This window comes from Carcharhinus amblyrhynchos, chromosome 5 (assembly GCF_965287045.1).
Source record: "Carcharhinus amblyrhynchos chromosome 5, sCarAmb.v2.hapA, whole genome shotgun sequence".
In the NCBI taxonomy this organism is placed as follows: Eukaryota; Metazoa; Chordata; class Chondrichthyes; order Carcharhiniformes; family Carcharhinidae; genus Carcharhinus; species Carcharhinus amblyrhynchos.
In genome coordinates this window covers 100,368,580-100,393,577 of record NC_137328.1, presented here as the reverse complement: position 1 = coordinate 100,393,577, position 24,998 = coordinate 100,368,580, and the positions used below count along the sequence as shown (strand labels likewise).

At 40.6% G+C, this 24,998-nt stretch overlaps 1 protein-coding gene and 1 non-coding gene across 6 annotated transcripts in view; both read left to right on the top strand.

Annotated features, from left to right (window-relative positions):
* Window positions 1–24,998, top strand: part of LOC145343236 (KH homology domain-containing protein 4-like) — a 47,676-nt gene that overhangs the window by 19,178 nt on the left and 3,500 nt on the right. For 3 of the 5 annotated variants that reach the window (XM_080189325.1, XM_080189324.1, XM_080189327.1), the window contains exons 9-13: window positions 795–855; window positions 9,507–9,844; window positions 14,437–14,604; window positions 19,455–19,561; window positions 22,838–22,926. In XM_080189325.1, the coding sequence (XP_080045451.1) occupies window positions 795–855; window positions 9,507–9,844; window positions 14,437–14,604; window positions 19,455–19,561; window positions 22,838–22,926 (763 nt within the window). Of the gene's footprint in view, window positions 1–794; window positions 856–9,506; window positions 9,845–14,436; window positions 14,605–19,454; window positions 19,562–22,837; window positions 22,967–24,998 lie in introns of those variants that run through there. The other 2 variants (XM_080189326.1, XM_080189328.1) reach the window with 2 other exon arrangements.
* LOC145343597 (small nucleolar RNA SNORA47) lies at window positions 16,718–16,844 on the top strand. The gene has a single exon (XR_013886749.1). It is a non-coding gene; the product is annotated as a small nucleolar RNA SNORA47 (small nucleolar RNA).

Genomic DNA, 24,998 nt, shown 5'->3' with positions numbered 1-24,998 from the left:
CTTGTGATCTGGAATTGTTTCTGTAAGACTGTTGTCTTTCTACTTCCCTCTCATTTAAGATCCTCCTTAAAACCCAGCACTTTGACAAAGTTTGCATATGCAGGATGTTCTTTCTAAAAATTATGATCAGTAGGCATACCTGTTAGCCTGGTGTGAGTAAGATTAGTTAGTGAGATATGAGAGAATACTTTTTAGTTTGTTTTCTTTTGCTTGCCTTCTGGTTTTTACGTGCGCCTTATTATGCACCTTAGCATGTTTATCTACGTTAAAGGTATTAGATAAGGGAATGCTATATTTAGTGTTAATCTTTTCACTGAGTGACTGTTGACTTTCAATTAAGGTGTAATTTTCACTTTGGATGTGATTTAAAATTATGCTTAAAACTAAAAGATGAATACTGGGCAAAATTTAATTTGATCCCTTTTAATTTATGTAGTTGCCATAAACTAAATTGATTTTTCTAGTATTTAAATAAAACAGAATCGTATTGATAACTGCTTTCCAATGAAATATTGTTTCTTAAGGTGTACAGTATGAGCCTGACCATAGGGTGATTGAGTTGACTGAACGCAAGTGGAAGAGGTTAACAAACCACTCTTTATTGATAGGGAATTGTGCGAGATGTTGGTATAATCCTGCATTCTGAGTAGATTATACTTTAGCTGGTGGTGTTTGCAATTAATGATGAATATTTCAGTGTCCAAGAATAAGTCATTAAGACAGTAAGTCCAGATATTAATTTAACTGAAATAATTATATAATGCTCATTTTGAATACTGTCTCCTTTTTTAAAGGTGTATGCAGAGTATTCTAGATACCAAAGCCAGATTACATCAGGAATGGGTCCACCATCAGGTATCCTTCTGGAGTCATGTGAACTTTGAGAAACACAATATGAAAGCCATATGTTTTACTTACTACAACTTAGCTTGGAAGATTGTAAGGCTGAAGGATTTTGCCGAGGTAGGAAGGTGTGAGGCCATGTCGTGATTTGAAAACTAGGATGTGAATTCAGAAACTGGAAGTTGCTTGATCAGAAGCCAAAGAAATAACTGTAAATCTGGAAATAGAAGGGAGGGAGAAACTGAGGAAAATTACAGTCACCAGGAAAGTGGTGCTGCACCAATGGTTGACAATATTCCCTGATCGTGATGGACTTCACCCTTGAAAGAAGTAACTGATGAGATAGTTGATGGTTTTAATTTTCCAAACTTCACTGGATTTGGGATACGTTCTGTTAGAAGAGAGCAAATATAACTTTCCTCTTCAAAAAGAGAGGGAGAGGGAAAGCAAGAGATTACAGGTCATTTCACCTAACATCTGTTATGGGGAAAATGTTAGAAGTCGTCAATAAAGATGTTATAGAAGGATACATGGAAAAATTCAAGACAATTGGGCAGAGTCCATGTGAACGGGAAGTCAAGTTTAACCAATCTGAGTTCTTTGAAGGAGTCATGTGCTGTGAATAAAGAGGAACCAGTGGATGTACTGTATTTAAAATTGCCAGAAGACGTTTGATAAGATGCCTTGTAAAAGGTTATTGTGCAAAATAAAGGCTTAAAGTGTAGGGGGTAACATATTGGGATGGAGTGAAGATTGGCTGGCTAACAGGAAACAGTTGTCATAAACGGGTTTTTTTTCCTGTTTGGCAGGAAGTGACAAGTAGTATTCCACAGGGATCAGCGCTGGGGCCTCAACTTTTTACAACTTGTATAAATGACTTGGATGAGGGATTGAAGGTATGGTTGCTAAATTTGCTGATGACACAAAGGTAGGTAGAAAAGTAAATTGTGAAGAGGATATGAGGCAACAGAAAAATAGGTTAAGTGAGTGCACAAAGATCTGGCAAATAGAATATGATATGAAGTTGTCCATCTTGGCTGGAAGAATAAATAAGTTTATTATCTAACTGGTGAGAGATTGCAGAGCTCTGAGGTGCACAGGGATCTGGATCTCTTATATTAATCACACAAGGCTAATATGCAAATAATTAGGAAAGCTAATAGGATATTGTCATTCATTGTGAGGGGAATTAATTACAAAAGTAGGGAGATTATGCTTCAGCTGCATAGGACATTGGTGAGACTACATCTGGAGTATTGTTTACAGTATTGGTCGTCTTATTTAAGAAAAGATGTGACTATGTTAGAAGAAGTTCAGAGAAGGTTTACTAGGTTGGTGGCAGGAGTGGGTTGTCTTATGAGCAAAATTTGGAGAAGTTAAGTTTGTATCCATTAGGATTTAGAAGTGTAGAAAGCGACTTGATCGAGTGTCACAGTTGTCAAGTCCAGAGGTAACAAGAGTTTCAGCAACAGGTGAGCTGAATCAAGAACAAAGTCGGATGATGTTTATGATTTGATTTGGTTTCTTATTGTCACATGTATTAGCATACAGTGAAAAGTATTGTTTTGTGTGCGCTATACTAACATAACCGTTCATGGAGAAGGAAACGAGAGAATGCAGAATGTAGTGTTACAGTCTTAGCTAGGGTTTAGAGAAAGATCAACTTAATGCAAGGTAGGCCCATTCAAAAGTCTGATGCCGGCAGGGAAGAAGCTGTTCTTGAATCAGTTGGTATGTGACCTCAGACTTTTGTAAATAAAGTGGAAGAAAGAATGTGTGGAGTGCATGGGGACCTTAATTATGCTGGCTGCTTTGCCGACACAGTGGGAAGTATCAACAAAGCCAAAGGATGGGAGGCTGGTTTGCGTGATGGATTGGGCTACATTCACTTAGTTTCTTGTGATTTTGGGTAGAGCAGGAGCCATACCAAGCTGTGATACAACCAGAAAGAGTGCTTTTACGGAGAAGGAGGAAAAATATGGCCTTATGGTGCAGAGAAGCTTGTCTCTGGATCAGATGAAAACAAATGTGTTTTGAACATGGCTGAGATCAGAAATACAAGTGACGTTGAAAGATCCTTTGGGGGACATCAATGATAACGGTGTGGGAGCAGGAAGAAAAGCCATTGCAGTTGGCACTCAAATCCCAACTGGATAAGAATGGAACCAGGTGAAAGAAGTCTTGCCCAATTAGTTGACTTTGGGGAAGCATTGGAGGCAGATGGTGTGAACAACTATGTCAAAGACTGTAGACAGATCAAAAAGGACAAGGAGAAATCCCTTTGTTAGTCATGTCAGATATTAGTTGTGACTTTGATTAGATCCATCTCCGTATTGTGGCAGAGGCAAATTGGAGGGATTGAAATGTAGAGTTCCAGAAAAGATTGGGACAGAATTGGGGACAATGATGCATTCAAGAATGTTGCAGAGGAAAGAGGGGTAGGAGTTGGAGTGACAGTTGTAAGCACAGTCAGATCAAGGGTTAGGTTTTTGAGGAAAGGAGTGATGACAAATTTAAAAGAGAGGGGGGACAATATCTGAAGAAAGAGGACCAACAAAAATATTGACTGACACAGGGAAAAGGAGGGAATGTTAGGTGGTCAGAAGTTTATTGGGAATTGCAAGTTTGCCAGACCTACAGCAGTGGGTAATGGATTTTTTTATTTCATTGGACGAGAGTACCATTGACTAGGCCAACGTTTATTGTCCTCCCTAAGTGCCCTTGAGAATGTTGTGATAAGCCTCCAGCTTCAACTGCTGCAGTTCATCTGTGGTAGGTATGTCAGTAGTGCGTTAAGAGAATTCCATGATTTTAATGCAGAGATGGTGAGGAATGCTGTTATTGTTCCAAGTCGAGCTGGTGTGTAGCTTGGAGAGAGGAACTTGATTGGTGGTGTTCCCATGTGTCTGCTGTCCTGGGCCTACTGTTGAAGCATCTTTGGTGAGTTGCTGCAGGTGCATCTTATACATGGTACACATTGTTGCTGTTGTGTGTCAGTGATGAGAGGAGTGAATATTAGGTCAAGTAACCTTCTTTATCCTGGATGGTGTTTTTCTTGGTGTTGGAACTGTACTTATCCAGGCAAATGAAGAGTATTGCATCACACTCCTGACTTGTACCTTGTGGATGGTGGGTGGGCTTTGGGGAGTTGGGGGATGAATTAGTAGTTGCAAAATTCCCAGAATCCGATCCGCTTTTGTAGGCATGGTATTTGTATAACTGATCAAGCTAAGTTTCTGGTTGATGAGTGATTCAGTGATGGTAATGCCATTGAATGTCATGGGGAGATGGTTAGATTTTCTCTTGTTGGAAATACCTATCACTAGTGTGGTGTGGGATGTTGGTCACTACTTAACAGCTTAAGTATGAACCTTGTCCAGATCTTGCTGCTTATGGTCACAGAGTGCTTTGGTATCTAATGAGTCTCAATACTTGTGCAATCATTGTGAACATCGCCATTTCTGACTTACTGATGGGGAAGAGATCATTGATCAAGCAGCTCATGATGGCTGGGCCTAGAACACTACCCCGAGGAACTCTTGCAGTCATGTCCTGGAACTGAATCTGCAGTAACCATAACCATCTTCCTTTGGACTAGTTATGACTCCAGACAATGGAGAGCTTTCTCCCTGATTCCCATTGACTTCAATTTTGCTTGGCTCTTTGATACCATGCTCAGTCGCAAGTTGCCTTGATGTCATAAGAACATAAGAAATAGGAGCAGGAGTAGGCCATCCAGCCCTTCGAGCCTGCCCCGCCATTCAATAAGATCATGGCTGATCTGTCGTGTCTCAGTTCCACATTCCCGCCCACTCCCCATAACCCTTAATCCCCTCGCTTATCAAAAACCCATCAACCCGCGTCTTAAAAATATTTAGCGAGGCAGCCTCCACCACCTCAACGGGCAGAGAATTCCAGAGATTCACCACCCTTTGAGTGTCGAGGGCATTTACTCTCAGTTCACCTCTGCAGTTCAGCTCTTTTGTTCATGATTGGACAAAGGCTGTAATAAGGTCAAGAGCCGAGTGGATCTGGGGGAACCAAATTGAACAAATGTAAATATCACTTGATAACACTGTCAACGACACCTTCCATCTCCTTGCTGATAGTTGAGAGTAACCTCAGAGGGCGCTAATTGGCGGGACTGGATTTATTGTGCTTTTATGGACTGGACATTGCTGGATAATTGCTCGAATCATAGAGTTCAGTGCAGAAAAGACCCTTTGGCCCATTGACTGTGCACTGACAATATCTACCATTAAAGGAGCACTAATCCATTTTTCCTGTACTTGTCCCATATCCTTGAATATTATCATCCAAATATTTTTTAAAGGTTGTAAAGTTTCCAGTCTCAACTATCTTCCCAGGCAGTGCATTCTAAATTCCCACAATTCTGAATGAAAAGGTTTTTACTCAAATCCCCTCCAAATCTCCTGCCCCCTACCCTAAAACTGTGCCCACTTCTGATTGACCCCTCAACAAGGGGAGCAGCTGCTGTCTACTCGCCATGTCCATAGCCCTCATAATCTTATGCACATCAATCAGATCCTCCTCCTTAATCTTCTATGCTCTTAAAAAAAAAAATCCAAGCCTACCTAGTCTCTCCTTGTAGTTCAAATGCTCCATCCCAGGCAACATCCTGGTAAATTTCCTCTGTATCCCTCTATTACCATCACATCCAATTTTCCACGTTGTAGATGCCACTGTTGTAGCTGTACAGGAACAGCTTGACTTTGGTGTGGATAGCTCTGGAGCACAAGTAATCAGTACTGTTGCCAGAATGTTGTCAGGGCCCATAGATTTTGCTGTATCTAGTACATTTAGCCATATTTTGGTATCATGTGGCATGAGTCTTTTGGTTGAAAGCCTGCATTTGTGAAGCTTGAGATCTGAGGAGGTGCAGATGGATCATGCAGTTGGCGCTTCTGGCTGAAGATGGTTGCAAATACCTAGTCTGTTACAAAGATGTGTTCAGCAGTCTCGTTGTTGCAGCTGGGGCTATTTGCAGAAGCTCCTTCTATAGTTAGTTGTTTAATTGTCTACCACCGTTCAGAACTGGATGTGGCAGGATTGTAGAGATTTGATCCAATCTGTTGGTGGGATCACTTAGCTCTGTCTATAAAAGCTGCTTCCTCCATTTGGTACATGTACAGTCTTATGCAGCTTCATCATGTTGGCATCTCTTTTATGTTTGCCAGATGCTGCTCCTTGCATGATTTTTTGCACTCCTCATTGAATATGTTTGAGAGACCAGAGGGTGGGCCTAATGGATGAACTTGGAGGGGGATGAGGAGAGATAGGAGAGGAGTTGGAGAAACTTGCAAGTTCAGGACTAGGGCAGGCAGAGTATGTTGAAATAAATTTGGCTCAGTGAACTAGTGGAAGGAAGAAATGCAGAAGTGGTTGCTGATTGGATGGCCTCAATTGTGGTGAAAACAAAAATTGAAATGAACATATAAAGTAATTAATTTGAGAGAAAAAAAACAATTTTAAGGGTATGTGAATGGATCCAGGGAAATTAAACTGGAACATTTTACTGACAAACTGGAAAATAATAGTGGTGGGAGACATTTCAAAGAGTGATCAGTAGAATCCAGGAAAACAAAATCCCACTATAAAGCATGAACAATCTAGCCAGTAATTATATATCATGGATGAATAAAGGAAGGAGGATGAAAATGAAACTAGACATAAAGATATTCATTAAGTACATAAAGTTAAATCATCGTATTCCCAGATGATCCTTTGTGGGGGAGAGCTGACTAGTGGTGATTTAATCTGAGGATCACCACATCTCAGGCAAGGTTGAGAAGACAGTGTCTTCATGAATAACTTCAGCCGCTGTGGGAATTGAATCCACGCTGTTGGCGTCACTCTGCACCACAAACCAACCGTCCAATCAACTGATATAATAGGCTCCCTCAAGTGTATAATCAGCGCTGGAGAGGATGACAATAAGGAATATATAGATATATACTTACTTGGCCTGAATGTTTACTGGAGAGATAACATACCTATTTCACACAGAAATAGGTCCCTCTTTCCAACAGTTTCTGTGGTGTTTTTGCTCCATATCAGTTTTCTCTAATCCCATTTTATTTTTGGCTAATGGTGTAGCCTTCTGTTTCTTCCTCCCTCAGACTTGCCTAGATTCCCCTTGAATGTCTCTATCAAGATTTAAATTGCAGGGGACATTGGGTGGATTTGCCCTTGAAGTCCCCAAAAAAAGCCCTTGAAAAAGAAGTGATCTGCGAAAAATGAGTAAGTTGCCCCCCCTCCACCCCATACATGAGAGGGACAGAATTTGTGAAGAGCTGCTCCTCCAATTGCACAGTCTAATTCTTCCATACTCGCTGTTTCAGCTCTACACATCATGTTTCCTCCTCTCTTGCTGCTCCACCAGAGGTGGAATGTATAATTGGAGAAGCAGCAAGGGCAGAAGGGAAGGAACCTGTGATTGAGGAGCTGGAGCAGTTATTCTAACACTTTCTGCACGTCCATGTAGGACACTTTGGGTTGCACCATCACCGGTCACTTCAAGAGGAGGCTGTTTGAGAGGAGGTGAGAAATTGATAAAATTTGCACACGTGCTGGTGAACAGGAGGGTTGTAGACTTTATTAGGTATCCATGAAGGAGCTACTGCTTTGTGGAAGGGACTCTATAAAGGAGTTGCCATCTGGTAACGGGCTTAAATCAGCATGAGAAAGCTCTGAGGATAGTTCCTCTGGAAAATTGTACTCTTGTGATCATCTGTAATCTGAATGAAACCAGATTGAATGTTAATGTTATTTAATGCAGTGGTTCATGGTTCACACACCTAAGAAACTGTTGGCCAATGGCTTGCATTTATTCTGGTGTTCCAAGTGGCATGGGAACGTTCTCTTAACAACTAAGCAGAGCTCCAAAGGCTTCCTCATGCTTCCCATAAAACAACTCTTTGACATATGAACAGTAAAGCTTTTATAAAAAGGGAAAAAGTTGGTATTGACATGTTAATAGCCAAATGGTAGCATGATGTTTGCTTGAAAGTATGCTGTATTTGAATTCTGTTTATTTTTAATTTTAATAAAGATTGGTTCTCCCATTTCAGTTCAATTTGAGAATAAAGCACCTGTCCTATATTTTTATTATGGGCACAAATCCACAGTTAATATTCCTTTGGCCCATCTGACCAGTCTCAAATATGGAGGTCGTGCGAGGAGGTGGAACAATCACTAAAATATGTGAATTAAACCATTTGTTATGTGGTGGTTACTTTGGCATTACAGCATTAATTTGTGTGCATTCCTCTTGTTACACAGTTGGACTTTCGGAAATCAGTCTGCTGACATAAAACACCTGCTTAAAACAGAGAAGTAGAGGGGAAGGAAACTTGAAATTAGCAGATAAAAATCAAAAATGCTGGAGAGTGCTAATTGCTTGCAATATTTTTTTTAAGGGGGCTGCAGATGGTGAGACTCATTCCCAATAAGCTACCAAGTATTAAAGTTTTCATTTTGAAAACTGGGATTTTTATTTGTAATTAATAAAGTATCTTATTTATAGATTCCAAGTTGAAAGATTTACATGTGTGTATAATATATTTATATTGTGTGTCTGTGCACATACGCAGAATTTGATATTTGTACTATTTTATCTATAAACAAAACCCTAAAACAAATTGAGCACAAATACAGAATATAATGCTGCAATGACTTCTTCACCTAATACAGGAGTTAGTGAGAATAAAGAAGTGGCTTTCTGAAAATCAAAAAGTAACCCTCAAGAAGATTTTAAAGGTAGTGGGGCCAGATAATTGATCAGCCATACTCATTCCCAGTAAGTTACCAAGTATTCCATATGGATTGCTCTGTAATCCATACAGAGGAGCATAAGTATGGAGAGGTTAAATCCCCTGTTTTCGGTAGATTATATCCAGGAATACTAAAGAAATTGGGGAAGAGATATCAGAGACTATTACATATGTAAAGGGAATATTGCCTGAGAACTAGGGGAGAGCTGTTTTTAAAACAGCAAGTCAAAGCAAGTCAAAACAAGTCATATTGGCTAATTAGCTTCGTAGGAAAAATAATGGAGTCTATTCAAGTGGTTGTGGATTATGTGGAAAACAACTATTTATAAAGCCAGCATAAATTTCAGAAGGTCATGCTTGGCCAACCTTGGGGAATTCCAAATAACAGGGTGGATAAAGATAATGCAGTTGACATTAATATAGACATTGTTAATGATTGTCAACCAAATCTTCCTTGCATTACAAATTTAATATTTGACTCAACCGTACCACTGGTATTTCAGCTGTTTATAACGAATGAAATATTAGAATCTAATGAGAGAAATTTGTTTGGAAAAACACACAGAATTCTCAAATCTAACTTATTTACACCCAGTTGTGACAGCTTGCTATTCATTTACACATGCATGCATGCACACACTTTATATATTTCATTTTATAGTCTGGAATGATTAAATTAATTTTAATGCAGGTCCTTGAATGAAGCTGGCAAACCTTTGCTAACCTGTTCATTCGTTTAAATTACTTTTGAATAAACAAGTCTTTTATGTTGCTGTATATGAAATCTCAAGCAGATTAATTTTTAAATATTCAATATTGCGTGGCAACATTTAACCTTAAGTTTACTTTGAAATCTTCAACATTTTACAGTTTACTCCATGGTGACACCATCTCCAGCTATGGACCCTACCCAGAATCCTGTCTCTGTTTTGCCTCCAGTGGTGACATCACAGCCATATCCCATTCAGCCTCAGACATCTGTCCCGTACACATTTGCTAACACAAATGTACAGTATACTACACAGCAATTCAGGCAGCCTGTCCCAACACCGTACACTCCTGGATTGCCTGCAGAGATCTCTCAGAACCAAGTAATGTCAGGGATCATGAATCCAGGATCTCAGAACAACTTTCAAATGCCGCAACCAATACCAGGACCTTGTTACACACCACAGCCTTTACATCAAACTGGAACAGATTTGCAGCAGGTAAGAGCATAAAGGAAATGAACTGTTTGCACACCGTCAGCTATTTTGCTCATTACTTTGTTTTTCTGAATTGATAAATATCAATATTAGTTAAATAAACTAGGAGGTGCTTCCTTTTGCATCTACTGTTGGCTCTCTTAAAAAGTAGTAAAGCTATATATTGTGTATTACTTATGTCTATCATGTCATTTAATAATGGAATTATTTGTTAAAAAAATCAGTATTCAATGAGATTTAAAATCTTTATTCCACCATTTTGGTTTTCAGTACAGTAGTTTAGAGTTTTGAATGGATTGCATTTTTAAGTCCCAAATTCCCATAATTAGGGTTAGCAGGCAATATAGTGGCATCAAAGTGACATATCTTCCAAAAGGCTTCTTGCTTGTTGACTTGTTTCTTTCATGTGAGGGTTTCAAAGGCCTACCTATGAATTGGTTCTAAAATGATTATTCCTGTCTTGTTTGTAAAGCCAATTTGTGATAAATGGATGGTTCTGTGAACAAGAGGGGAAAAGCTTCAAATTCTAAGCCACTGCTACACATTTGGAGCTCAGACTAGAAATAAGTTTTAGTTAAAATAATTATGTTACTTGTTCTGACATTAACTCTATTAACTGTGCATAGATGAAGGATTCAAATCTTGGATCCTTTGATAGTCTTTGAAAATTCATTCATGGGGTTTGGGTGATGCTGGCTGGGCCAGCATTTATTGTCCATCCCTAAATGGCCAGTACACCACTTCAGAATCAACCACATTGCTGTGGATCTGGAGTCACCTGTCAGTCACATTGGTAAAGGATGGCAGATTTCCTTCCCTCAAGGGCACTAATGAATCAGATGGGTTTTTATGACAACAGATAATGGTTTTGTGGTTATCATAAGAACATAAGAAATAGGAGCAGGAGTAGGCCATCTAGCCCTTCGAGCCTGCCCCGCCATTCAATAAGATCATGGCTGATCTGTTGTGGCTCAGTTCCACTTTCCCGCCCTCTCCCCATAACCCTTAATCCCCTCTCTTATCAAGAACCCATCAACCCGCTTCTTAAAAATATTTAGCGAGGCAGCCTCCACCACTTCAACGGGCAGAGAATTCCAGAGATTCACCACCCTTTGAGTGAAGAAGTTCCTCCTCAACTCCGTTCTAAACTGCCTCCCCTTTATCTTGAGGCTGTGCCCCCTAGTCCTACTGTCTTTTTTGAGCGGGAAGAGTCTCTCCACCTCTATCCTATCCATCCCATTCATCATCTTATACGTCTCAATGAGATCTCCCCTCATTCTTCTAAACTCTAACGAGTACAAGCCTAGTTTATTCAGCCTCTCCTCATAGCTCAATCCCCTCAACTCCGGTATCAGCCTAGTAAACCTCCTCTGCACTCCCTCCAGGGCCAAAATATCCTTGCGCAGGTGCGGCGCCCAAAACTGCACACAGTACTCCAGCTGCGGCCTCACCAATGCCCTATACAGCTGCAGCAAGACCTCCCTACTTTTATATTCAATCCCCCTCGCTATGAAGGCCAGCATCCCATTCGCCTTCCTGACCACCTGCTGCACCTGCAAGCTGGGTTTTTGCGACTCGTGCACAAGGACCCCGAGGTCCCTCTGCACTGTCGCCTGCTGCAGTTTTTCGCCACGTAAGTAATAGTCCTTCCTACCATTCTTCCTACCAAAGTGGACCACCTCACACTTGCCAACATTAAATTCCATTTGCCATTTCCTGGCCCATTCGCCCAGCCTATCTAGATCCTTCTGCAGACTCTCCACACCCTCCGCACAATTTGCCTTTCCCCCAATCTTGGTGTCATCAGCAAATTTCGACACCCTGCACTCGGTTCCCTCCTCCAGATCATCTATATAAATGGTAAATAGCTGAGGCCCCAGCACCGACCCCTGGGGCACCCCACTAGTCACCAACCGCCAATCCGAATAGCACCCATTGACCCCCACTCTCTGCCTCCTATTTGACAACCAATCCTCTATCCACGCTTGAATTTAAATTTCACCATCTGCTGTGGCGGGAGTTGAATATGAGACTGCTAGTCCAATGACAATACTGCACAGACACCTTCCCCTATTTTGGAACAGTCAAATCATTGCTGTGGATTTAGTCATATGTAGGCCAGATCGGGTAAGAGAATAAATGCATGTACATACATTCAGACAAGGGCCACGCAATGACCATCTCCAACATGAGAGAATCTAACAATCTCCCTTTGATATTCAGTGTTATTATTGCTGAATCCCCACCATCAACATCCTGGGAGTTACCTTTGACTAGGAACTGAACTGAACCACCAATATATAAATACTGTGGCTGTAAGAGCAGGTCAGAGGCTGAGAATTTTGCATTGAGTAATTCCCTGACTCCTTTATAAGTCACAAGTCGGGAATGTGATGGAATACACTCTAAATGCAGACATAGGGAGAAATGTGCACACTCCACGTAGACCAAAGCCGGGAATCGAACCCAGGTGCTGTGAGGCAGCAGTGCTAGCCGCTGTGAGGCAGCAGTGCTAGCCACTGTGCCGCAACATTACAATAAATTGCAAAACTTCGACTACACACAAGTGTAAATGCAACAACAACTCTCACTTTACTAGAAATTTCGCAAAAAGAACCTCACTGCTCCCACATAGAGAGTGCCCACTGCACATGCGTAAGTTCACCTTTCACAATTTCACCCTTGGAGATTTTGCAGGAATGGAACCCTAGTGAATGATGAGAGTTGGCTGTATATATTACAACAGTTTTCCTGAAACTTGAAGGATATCATTAGTATGCGAAAGGATAGTCAAGGATAATATGGAGCCTTTAAAACCTGGTGAATAATTACCTTGTGTCAGTCTTCACGATAGTAAAAGCGGATAACATACCTGACTTGCAGGAAAATGAATTATGAATCAAAATAAAGCTAACCTAAGCATGAAAGCAGCTTTAGAAAAAAAAGTCATGACACTAAAGACTTGTGTTGCTGCAAAAAGAGACATGCTGATGAAGCTTTTCATCTTGCACCCATCAGGGCAGATTCACAAGAGTACCAAATTGTAATGGGAATAACAGTTTATACTGCATGCAAAGTGTGCGTTAATTGGTTGGCAAATGACTCTGGTAGATGTGTTGCTGTGGAGAATGCACCTTGGTTAACTTAACTGCCAAGCTTTTGTTTAATTTCAAACCAGGCAGGTTGACCCATTGGTCAGTACACTGACATGGGGAATGAAGAAGGGGATGGCTAGTCTCCTAGCTTTTGTTTAATTGAGAAAGGCTTAATGTGAGGACATTTTTCCTTCTGTCTGCACAATACAGGGCCCTGTGTGAGAGATTTGATAGGGTAGATGCTGAGAGATTGTTTCTGTTGGTCAATGGGGCACAAGTCTCAGGATAAGGGGCTGATCGTTTAGGACTGACTTGAGGAGAAATTGCTTCACTCAAAGGATCTTTATAATTCAAAGGATCTTTGTAATTCTCTACCCAGAGGATTGTAAATGCTCCATCATTTAATACATTTAAGGCTGAGATAGACACGTTTTTGTCATCTTGGAATTAAGGGATATGAAGAGCAGGCGAGAAATTAGGAGTTGAAGCCTATAATCAGCTATGAATGTATTGAGTGGTGGAACAGGATAATGGGCCAAATCGTCATCTCCTATTTCTTGTGTTATTGTGTCCTTTGGATATGGGGCCAAGGCAAGAATATGGAGTTAGCTTGCAGAAGTGCCACAATCTCATTAATTGGTGCAACAGGCTTGCCAAGCTAACTGGTTTACTACACCTGTTCCTGTGTTGCCATTGAGCTTTGTAAATTTGTTATTTGCACTGTTGTGCATCTTATGATAAACTTGGCACCATTGTGTTTATTTATACAGTTATATTTATGGATTTTTTTCTTTCTCAATGTATTTATTGTATCTTTTGTCCTGAATTTTCATTGGTGCTCTGCACCTTGGTGCTTTAGGCATTTCATTTTTTATGCTGTCCAGAGTAGAACTTGATGTGCTGCAATTGTGGAGATAGGAGTTAGAACTGTGGGGCAGAATTATTGTTAGAAATAGAATTTAATAAAGTTTTTCACTGATTAAATGAAACAAAAGTGAAAATCTCACGCTCAAAGTTGTTTTTGCAATGGGATGTGTGCATTGCTGACTGGATTGTACTTTTGACCATTTGTAGTTGCCAACAAGAGGATGAAATTTAAGCTTTCTTTTCAATTGAGTGGCTTACAAGAGATATCATTTCAGAGGGCGTTAAAAGTTAGCCACATTGTTTGGGACTTGGGATTACATGTATCTCATATTGGGTAAGATGGTAGGTTCGTTTTCTAGTAGATAGGTTTTTTTCTAATGCCAATCTATAAATTAACAAGATTTCAATTTCCTGACTTAGCATGGTGAGATCAGAATTCAGGTCTTCTGAGTTGTTGGAATCCTAACCACTGCATTTTGAACATCAGTAATGTGTCTGAATCTGCATGAAGAGTTTTATTAGAGAACCATTCATATAAAAGCAAGTCTTTGTGTTTGTCAAATATTTGGGGTGGATTGACCACTTCATCAGTCTTGGTGTAGTATTAGTAAGTATCTTGTTGATTGTTCATAGGTCCAACCTGTAAACTCCACGGCAATGCCAGTGACTATGTCCAGCTCAGAGTTTCAGTTCGAGGCCACAGGTACGAGTAACCCAATGCCAACACCTTCTCAGCCACAAAAGAGACGTTTTACTGAAGAAAGAGCAGTAAATTCACTAGAAGGACTTCTTGGATATCAGGTAGGTGTACTCCTAATGTGTGAGTCTGGAAAAAGCCACTGATATGTTACAAATAATTAGCTGCATTCAGGATCTGATAGGTGATGCTCAAGAAGGAGAGAGCATAATGACTGACATGATGGTCAATGCGTGATCCAACTGGACAATTCCCTTTTATTGGAGGTGGTAAGAACTGCGATTACGTGACACAGTAAAGAAGATCTTGTTTTATGTAACTAATAAGATATCAAAAAATAAGCAAGGCTAATGATAAAAGTTAATTGCATACTTTTAAAAAGAAAATGGGTTAAGTTGAATTTTGGTGAATGAGCGATGCTTGTTCCATGTTGTGCAACTTGTCTTGACTGCTGGGATAAATTTTATGGGGATTTCCAGTTAGTAAAATAATATACCAAACATTTAAATCTGCTGATTAAATAATCTTAAAGAATAGTCAATTCTGTGCCTTGTACCCCTTTGTTATCTATGGACTTGATTATTCCAATGCATTCCTGGTTAAGCAGTGTTTCAATTTTAAATTTCTCATTCTTGTTTTCAAATTTAATTCAAATACTTACATTCTATATCAGTGAAAGTAAGGTGAGAAATGGCTCTAAAAAGACTGCAAAGAGACTGTTAAATGAGTGGGCAAGAAAAAGGCAAACGGAATATGTGCTGAGAAGTGTGAAGCCATTCAATTTGGTTGGGGAAAAAATAGAAAAGTAGAATTTCTTTTAAATGTTGGTAATCAGAGGGACCTGATTGCTTGGACATGAATCAGAAAGTGAGCACAGGTACAACAAGAAAGCAATGGTAAAGGAATTGGAATGCGAGAGTAAAGAAGTGTTACTACTATTATATTGAGTCTTGTTGAGACCATATGTAGAATACTATATATAGTCTTTGCTTCCATGAGAAGGAAAGACATACTTGCCTTGGAGGGTGCAACAAAAGTTCACTGGACTAATTCCTGAGATGTGAAGACTGTCCAATGAGAAGTTGAATATTGCAGTCGTCCTACCTTGCATGAAGTTTAGAAAAATGCGAAATGATTGCATAGAGACATTAAGTACTTAAGGGATTTGATAGGCTGGATGCTGGAAGGATGTTTTTTCTGGTTGGTGGGGCCTCGAGCAAAGCATAAGACGCTTAGGAAAAGGGGTCAATCATTTAGGGCTGAGATTCACTTAAAGGAATTCCCTACACCAGATATCAATAGATGCTCAGTCAATAAATTGTATCTATCAATAGATACACTGAGGGAGAATTTAGCATGGCCAGTACACCTAACCAGCACATCTTTTGAACTGTGGGAGGAAACCGGAGCACCCGGAGGAAACCCGTGCAGACGGGGAGAATGTGCAAACTCTGCACAACAGTGACCCAAGCTGGGAATGGAACCCAGGTCCCCGGTACTGTGAGGCAGCAGTCTTGCCACTGTGCCACTCAATAAGTGATACAGGGATAGTATGCAAAGTTGGAATTGAGGTAGAAAATTGTTGATGATTTTAGCCAATGCTGGAGTAGGCTTGAAAAGCTGAATGGCCCAGGCCTATTCCTATTTCTTATGTTATCGCTTCATAGCCTTGTCCCTACCCCTAATCTCCAGCCATGCAGTCTTTGAACATATGTGTGCTGTTCTAATTCTGGCCTTGTCAGCATCCCTGATGTTAATTGTTCTACCATTCTCAGCCATGCCTTTACCTACCAAAACCTTATGTTTTAGAATTCCCTCCCTAAACTTTGCTACCTCGTTCTTCCTTTAAAACATTTTTTAAAATCTATCTCTTTGATGAAAACTAATGTCTCCTTTACGTGGCATGAGAATGTTACTGCGAAGCACCCTAGGATGTTTTACTGTGTTAAAGGCCTTGTATAAATGTGAGTCAAGTAATTACGGTTAGGATCTGCCTTTTTTAAATGTCATGTTGAAAAATAAACCCCCATATAAATAACCCTATTCAATTATACATTTTCATTTTAGTCATCGTGTTAGTGTGACTGTTTTGTGGGATCCTATCTACACATAATCAGTTTTTATAAGGTGGTAGATTTTTGCTGTTTTGACGAATCTTCTGTACATTATTTTAATAAAAAATGTAAGTAACTCATTTATCCACATTTGTGAATGCACTGGAGGACTGAGAAGGTGAGACAGCTTTTTAACTGTGCTGCACTTACTGGTAGAGACCTCCAATATTAAAATAATGCCAGCAATGTGTTCTAAGCTACAGTGCATAATTGTTGCTAATGCACATCACTGCTGCATACACTGCTTCATAGGTCAGAAACATCCCATCAAACCCATTCTTTTCGAAGATTATGAACTAACATTTTCCTTGGATAAATTGAGTGAATATGGAAATACTTCTGTTTTTCAACCTTCATATTTTACTGCTGTCTCCATCAGCATATAATTTGTATGATATTAGCAATTTACAAGTCACCATTTCATGGAACATAGTCATTTATTGTTTGCTCTTTATTCTTTACTGTTCCTAATTAAGTATTTACTCGTTCATCATTAAATGAACTGACACAGTATTAGTTACTTCAGGTGAAAATCTCTTATAGAATGGTTTCAGGGCTGGCAATAGTCATGTCCATTCTCGTGCTCTGCAAGAGTGACTCACCTAGTCCTTCCCACTTGCCTTTTCCTTGCTGCCCTTTATTCTTTCAGATAATTATCCAGATCCTTTAGCCTCAATTAAATCTGCCTGTGCCATGCTCTCAGCCAGTGCATTCCAGATTAGTAAAAAAATTATTTCCCCAATTTGCCTTTGGTTCTTACTTACCCCTTCTGCCAGTATGAATTGTTTCTCCCTATCTAGCTTGTTGAAATCCTTATGATTTTGAACACTTTAGAAAATCTCTTTAATTGTCCCTTCTCTAAAAACAGCCCCAGTGTCTCCTGTCTGCCCATGTAACTAAAATCCTCATCCCTGGAATTTTTCTTTTAAATCTTTGCCAAACTTTCTCATATTTAGAAGAATGAAGGGAGATCTCATTGAGACGTATAAGATGATCAATGGGATGGATAGGATAGAGGTGGAGAGACTCTTCCCGCTCAGAAAGGACAGTAGGACTAGGGGGCACAGCCTCAAGATAAAGGGGGGACGGTTTAGAATGGAGTTGAGGAAGAACTTCTTCACTCAAAGGTTGGTGAATCTTTGGAATTCTCTGCCCGTTGAAGTGGTGAAGGCTACCTCGCTAAATATTTTTAAGAAGCGGGTTGATGGATTTTTGATAAGAGAGGGGATTAAGGGTTATGGGGAGAGGGCGGGAATGTGGAACTGAGCCACGACAGATCAGCCATGATCTTATTGAATGGCGGGGCAGGCTCGAGGGGCTAGATGGCCTACTCCTGCTCCTATTTCTATACCTTCACATCCTTGGTAAAGTTGGAATAGGGCACAATATTACAATTGAGGCCAAACTGATACTGTATAAAGATGCTTCTTGCGTGCCTTTCTTTGCCTGCGCCCCTACTTGTGATGGCCAAGATCCAGTATGCTTTATTAATCTCTTTCTCAGCATGTCCTGCCATCTTCAATAATTTGTATGTATATACTCCAGGCCTCAAAATTTATTGATACATATGTAGATATGTAAAATAATATCTATGCTCTGTATATCCATTATCATAGGGAAGTATTTATCTTTTTCTGATTGTTTATTATTCTCATGCAACACCATCCCACGCCCCCTCCCCCCCCACCAAAAAAACTTGGATGACCAGCCTTGATTGCTGGCCCCCATCCCTCCCCCACTGATGCTGACAGCATGGTGGCAGCAGACCCCTCCCCCCAACCAATTGCCTCACCCCTTGGCACTGCCCCATGCCTAATGGGCAGTGCCAGGAGGCCCAGGCTGGCACAGCCAAGATACCAATGCCAAGGGATACCCCCACCCCTGTGCCTAACCACTGGGCAGTCAGCAAAGAGCTACTATAAACTCCATGGGAAGGATTCACTCCTGGCAGGTGGGAAATGCTGGTGGGCCTGGAAATTTCAGTCCTGGTAATGTTAAATAAATGCTAATGGAATTTAAAATATATTTAAATTAGGGGTTGCATTCATTAGACAGCTCTGCATCTATTTCTGGAGCTGATGGTGCCGGAAATCTGGCGTTGAGAGATGCGCTCAGGCCTAGTGCGGAACATGTGAATTGGGCATCGCTAGAATCTCCTGGCCTGCTGCACTAAAAAAAAGCGCACTGGGATGAGAGAATCGCCTCTGTTATGTTTAATCTGTTTCACCTTTAGAGATTATTCTTAATGTAAACAGTAGTGCGAGCTTACAGCACTGCTCTGTTTAAGGGAAATATTTGGTGCAAATTGTTTCTCAGTCATATTCACTTGCAATGGATTGATTAAAAATCCAGATACAGGTTTAGGATTGGATTATTGTGGATCAGTGTTAGCATAGAAAATGCTGGAAAACTCAGCAGTTTTGAGCTGGTAGGACTCTTCAGAGTTTTGCTTTTGTAACAATTTTATTAGCATTGGTTACAATTAAGTTGATGTTCTGTGTCAAGGTGTTGCTCAATTGACAGCAGGGAAGGAAATGCTGCTTTATAACATGAGATGTATACTCAATTTTTATCTTTTCAGTAAATAAAAGGCTGGTAGTTTGAATTTTAAAAGTATGCTATTAGCTGTTTTGTTTGTTCACTCATTCAGTGATCAATGACCATCTAAAGCCAGAACTTGAGGCCCATGCAGATCCCCTTCTAATTCTAAAGAGCTCTAAAATCCTGTTTGCATTAGAAAAATAATTTAATATTGGTGTACGTTAGTCATAATCGAATTTGTTTCCTGCTTTGTATGCAATCACGCCTGTTGATTTCTGTGGCCTTTTTTCTACTCATAGCACGGACCATTTCACTTGACTAATCTAGGTACTAGGAGCAGTCAGGATATGGAATCTGGGATGAAGATAGCTGCTGATCCTGCCCTCTTTAGAAGGAGAAAAGAAAGGTAAGTAGTTTTCTGTATCAATTGTAAAATGTTTGAGAGATTTTTAACTTGATCCATAAGGGCCAATTTTCCAGGCCATGAAGTTAAGGAAAAGGGACAGGACCCAGTGAACCAAATTTATCACTGCCCAGAGACCTCCAGGATTTTCCTGCGTGGGTGGAGTTTTTAGGATTAGGACCATTGTAGCTGTGCAAATGTTGTAATTAGGGAAAGTTTGCAGCTTCTTCCCTTTTTCTGGAATGAAGGTTTGCAGCTGATAGAGGAGCAGCACATTGTGACTTACCCCTGAACTCCTGTTGACCATAGGGTTCATGGAGCCAGAAAATTTGATACAATGAAGCTGACGGCATGCGAGAGCTAAAACCTTAAAATTCAAACAAGCTTTGCGGCAAGGAATTGTTTTTTTTAAAGCAAAAATACTCTTATCACTAAGAATGTACAGTTGTAACTAGCACCTGCTGGATCACCTCATTTTCCTGCTCCCGCCACTGGCATTAGGCCCTGCCACGCATAGGCCTGTGCTGGAATTGCACATGGCTCAACATAAGATCTGGACCTGTGAGCCTTGGGTGCTGTTTTGATGGGCAACTGCTACCTAAGATAAGGAAACATACCCTTTATACCAGCGGTCTCCAAATTCCAATTGGGATGTGGCCCGCGGGCCGTAGTTTGGAGACCCCTGCTTTATACTTTGAAACATGTAAATTTGGTTGAGTCCACAGTGAACAAGTCTTAAACATTTCTAATCCTGTACCTCCTTCCGTTTTACTATTGCGCATTCTCCCCAAGAAATTCTTAGAGCAAATAGTTAGCAAACACTTAGCAAATAGTTTTCTGAGCCTCTGGCTGTTGTGACTTAGCCTACACTATCAAAAATGTCAAAATATTTTCAGAGAATAAACTCAACTTTATTTATTCTATTTCTACTATTTTAGATCTCAGTGTCTGTACACTCATCCTTATCAGATGAAGTAGTTCTAATCTAAGAACCTCCTGCAATACCATTGAAATATTATGCCATATAGAAATGAATGAGATACAACAGTAAAAATGGTCATGGACATTTTCAAAAAATCTTTAGGAAAGCTCTAAATGTTCTAATAATTGATGAAGGACCTTAAGAACAAAAGAAGAAATAGGAGCAGGAGTAGGCCATCTAGCCCTTCAAGCCTGCCCCGCCATTCAATAAAATCATGGCTGATCTGAAGAGGATCAGTTCCACTTTCCCACTTTCTCCCCATAACCCTTAATTTCCCTGTCTATCAGAAGCAGTGCTCCAAAAGCTCATGATTCCAAATAAACCTCTTGGACTTTAACCTGGTGTTGTGAGACTTCATACTGTCAAAATAGGGAAATCATGCTTGACAAATCTGTTGGAATTCTTTGAAGATGTAACTAGTAGAGTTGACAAGGGGGAACCAGTAGATGTGGTGTATTTGGACATTCAGAAAGTGTTTGACAAAGTCCCGCACAAGAGATTATTGTGCAAGATTAACACACGTGGGATTGGAGAATGTGTATTGAGATGGATAGAAAACTAGGTGGCAGAGAGGAAACAAAGATTTGATTTGATTTATTATTGTCACACGTATTAACTCAATGAATGGGTACTTTTCAAATTAGCAGGCAGTAACTAGTGGGGTGCCACAGGGATCGATGCTGGCACCCTAGCTATTCACAAATATACATTAATGATTTGGATGAGGGAACAAAATGCGTCATCTCAAAGTCTGCAGATGTTACCAGATTGGGTGGGAGGGGGAACTGAGACGAGGATGCAGAAATCCTTCAGAATGATCTGGACAGATTGGGTGAGTGGGCTAATCAATGGGAGGTGCAGTATAATTTGGATAAGTGTGAGGTTATTCACTTTGGAAGCAAAAACAAGGCAGATTACTACCTGAGTGGGTGTAAATGAGGAGAGGGGAGTGTGCAGAGGGACCTGGGTGTCCTTGTGCACTAGTCATTGAAGGTAAGCGTGCAGATGTAGCAGGTGGTAATAAGGCAAATGGCACGTTGGCCTTCATTGCGAGAGGTTTCCAGTAGAGGAGCAGAGATATGTTGTAGCAACTATACAGGGCCTTGATGAAATCATACCAAAAGCATTGCATGCAGTTTTGGTCTCCTTTTCTGAGGACGTTCTAGGTCTTGAGGGAGTGCAGTGAAGGTTTATCAGGCTGATTCCAGGGATGGTGGGACCGATGTATGAAGAGAGATCAACTGGGTTAGGATTGTTTTTGCTGGAGTTCAGACGAATGAGGGAGGGTCTCATAGAGACTTATAAAATTCAAACACATCTAGACAGGATAGATGCAGGGAGGATTTTCCCGATGTTGGGAGAGTCCAGAACTAGGGGTTACAGTCTGAGGATTCAGGGTAGACCATTTAGGATGGAGGTGAGAAGACGTTTCTCCACTAAAGAGTGGTGGGCCTGTGGAATTCATTACCACAGGAAGTAGTTGATGCCAAAACACTGAATGCATTCAAGAGGCGGCTGGATATAGCACTTGGGGCAAATGGGATCAAAGGTTATGGGGAAAAAGCAGGATTAGGCTATTGAGTTGGATGATTGGCCATGATCTTAATGAATGGTGGAGCAGGCTCGAAAGGCCAAATGGCCCCCTCCTGCTCCTATCTTATGTTTTTATGTCTATGTTTCTAATAGTTGGGTAGTAACTAAGTTAATTCTGATATAGTGCATGCCATATAGCTGAAGTATCATCTACCTTATATGTTCACATGTTTTACTTTTGTAAAGGTATAAAATCCATGCAGTGCAGGAGGCTACTTGGCCCATCGAGTCTGCACAAACCACAATTCCATCCAGGCCCTGTCCCCACAACGCCATGCATTTACCCTGCTAATCCCCTTGACACGAAGGGACAATTTTGCAAGGCCAATCAACCTAACCTGCACATTTTTGGAGTGTGGGAGAAAACGGAGCACCTGGAGGAAATCCAGAAAGACACAAGAAGAATGTGCACTGACAGTCGCCCAAAGCTGGAATTGAACCTGGGTCCCTGGCGCTGTGAGATAGCAGCTCTAACCTGTGTGCCACCGTGCTGCCCTTTTCCCTTCCAGTGTGTGTGAAATCATGTTAACATGCACTTATCATTTAGTTTTCCATTAGATTTAAAATGCTAATGAAATACAAAGTATGACAGGTTTACAATGACCATTTGTCTGCATTAATTGTGTTACTGGAGAAATGTAAAATTGTAGCAATTCCTACTATGATCAGATATTTGAGAGTTGGATGATTCTTGTATTTTGCAGGCATCTGGTGCCCCTGCTGCCCAACCATGGAGATCATTCTGAAATGCCGAAGACCACAATGCATATGTTGCATTCTTTAAACATGCAAGGTGAGGACCATCCACACTTAAACAAAGAAGTCCTTTCAAGGTGATACAATCTATATCCTAAGCTTTTCAGGATTATCCAAGATTAGTGTTCCAAATATATTAATTTTTATCCAGTTGAAGTAACTTGTGCTAAAGTGCTGTATCTTGGATATACAAATGGCTTTTCCACTTGTAAGTTTACTTAGGATTGCTGCCAGTCTACCCTGTTGTCAAGGCATCCACTTTGATAGAGTTGTCACCACATTGATAACAGACACAAAGCATATTGGATTTTGCTGTGCAAACCTTTCACCTCTTTTTGTCCTTCTCCAGTGATGCTGAGATCACTTGTGCATTGTTGCCCTAGTTGAGATCAGCAACCACATCTGGGACTTTATTTGTTGAGCTATTAATGGATGGATGATATTAAATTTTAACTTTGCTTGATTAATCATGTATACCACCTTAGAGGTAAGTTCACTTTGCTGTTCAGCCAGTGTATGGTATGACCTTTCCGCACTAAAAACTGGCAAAATACAAAAGTACAACGGACACTGATTTCCATAGAACCAGAGAAAATTACAGCTCAGAAACAGGCCTTTTGGCCCTTCCTGTCTGTGCCGAACCATTTTTTGCCTAGTCCCACTGACCTGCATTTGGACCATATCCCTCCACACCCCTCTCATCAATTAACCTGTCCAAGTTTTTCTTAAATGTTGAAAGTGACCCCGCATTTACCACTTTATCCAGTAGCTCATTCCACACTCTGTGTGAAGAAACCGCCCCCACCCACCCAATATTCCCTTTAAACTTTTCTCCTTTCACCCTTAACCCATGCCCTCTGGTTTTTTTCTCTCCTAGCCTCAGTGGAAAAAGCCTGCTTGCATTCACTCTATCTATACCTATCAAAATGTTATACACCTCTATTAAATCTCCCCTCATTCTTTTACACTCCAGGGAATAAAGTCCTAACCTATTCAATCTCTCTCTGTAACTCAGCTTCTCAAGTCCCGGCAACATCCTCGTGAACCTTCTCTGCGCTCTTTCAAACTTATTTACATCCTTCCTGTAACTAGGTGACGAAAACTGTAACAATACTCTAAATGCGGCCTCACCAATGCCTTATATAACTTTACCAAAACATTCCAACTTTTATACTCAATACTCTGATTTATAAAGGCCAATGTACCAAAAGCACTCTTTACGACCCTATCCATCTGTGACGTCACTTTTAGGGAATTCTGTACCTGTATTCCCAGATCCCTCTGTTCAACTGCACTCTTCAGAGTCCTACCATTTAGCCTATATGTTCTACTTTGGTTTGTCCTTCCAAAGTGCAATACCTCACACTTGTCTGTGTTAAATTCCATTTTGCATTTTTCAGCCCATTTTTCTAGTTGGTCCAAATCCCTTTGCAAGCTTTGAAAACCTTCCTCACTGTCCACTACACCTCCAATCTTTGTATCATCAGCAAATTTGCTGATCCAATTTACCACATTATCATCCAGATCATTGATATAGATGACAAACAACAATGGACCCAACACCGATCCCTGCGGCACACCACTAGTCACAGGCCTCCACTCAGAGAAGCAATCCTCCACAACTACTGTCTGGCTTCTTCCATTGAGCCAGTGTCTAATCCAATGTACTACCTCCTCATGTATACCTAGTGACTGGAACCTTCCTAACTAACCTTCCATGAGGCACCTTGTCAAAGGCCTTGCTGAAATCCAAATAGAAAACATCCACCGCCTTCCCTTCATCCACTTTCCTGGTAACCTCCTCGAAAAACTCTAACGGATTGGTCAAACATGACCTACCATGCACGAAGCTATGTAGACTTTCCCTATATCAATGACTGTGCAGTGGAGAGTTAAAGAAATGAAGGGTGCCTTCTGTTTGAAGTACTCTCTTCATTGGTATATGTAAGGAATTATTTTCATATACTTCTCTTTCTTGTAGAAGTGTCCCCATTTCTATTGGGAACTGTTCCAGTAACATATTGTATGTGCGGTTTGTTTATATGGGAGTTGGAGCTGTAGACTGGTTCATTGGGCTAATAAGATACATAGCTGCCCCCTATATATTGT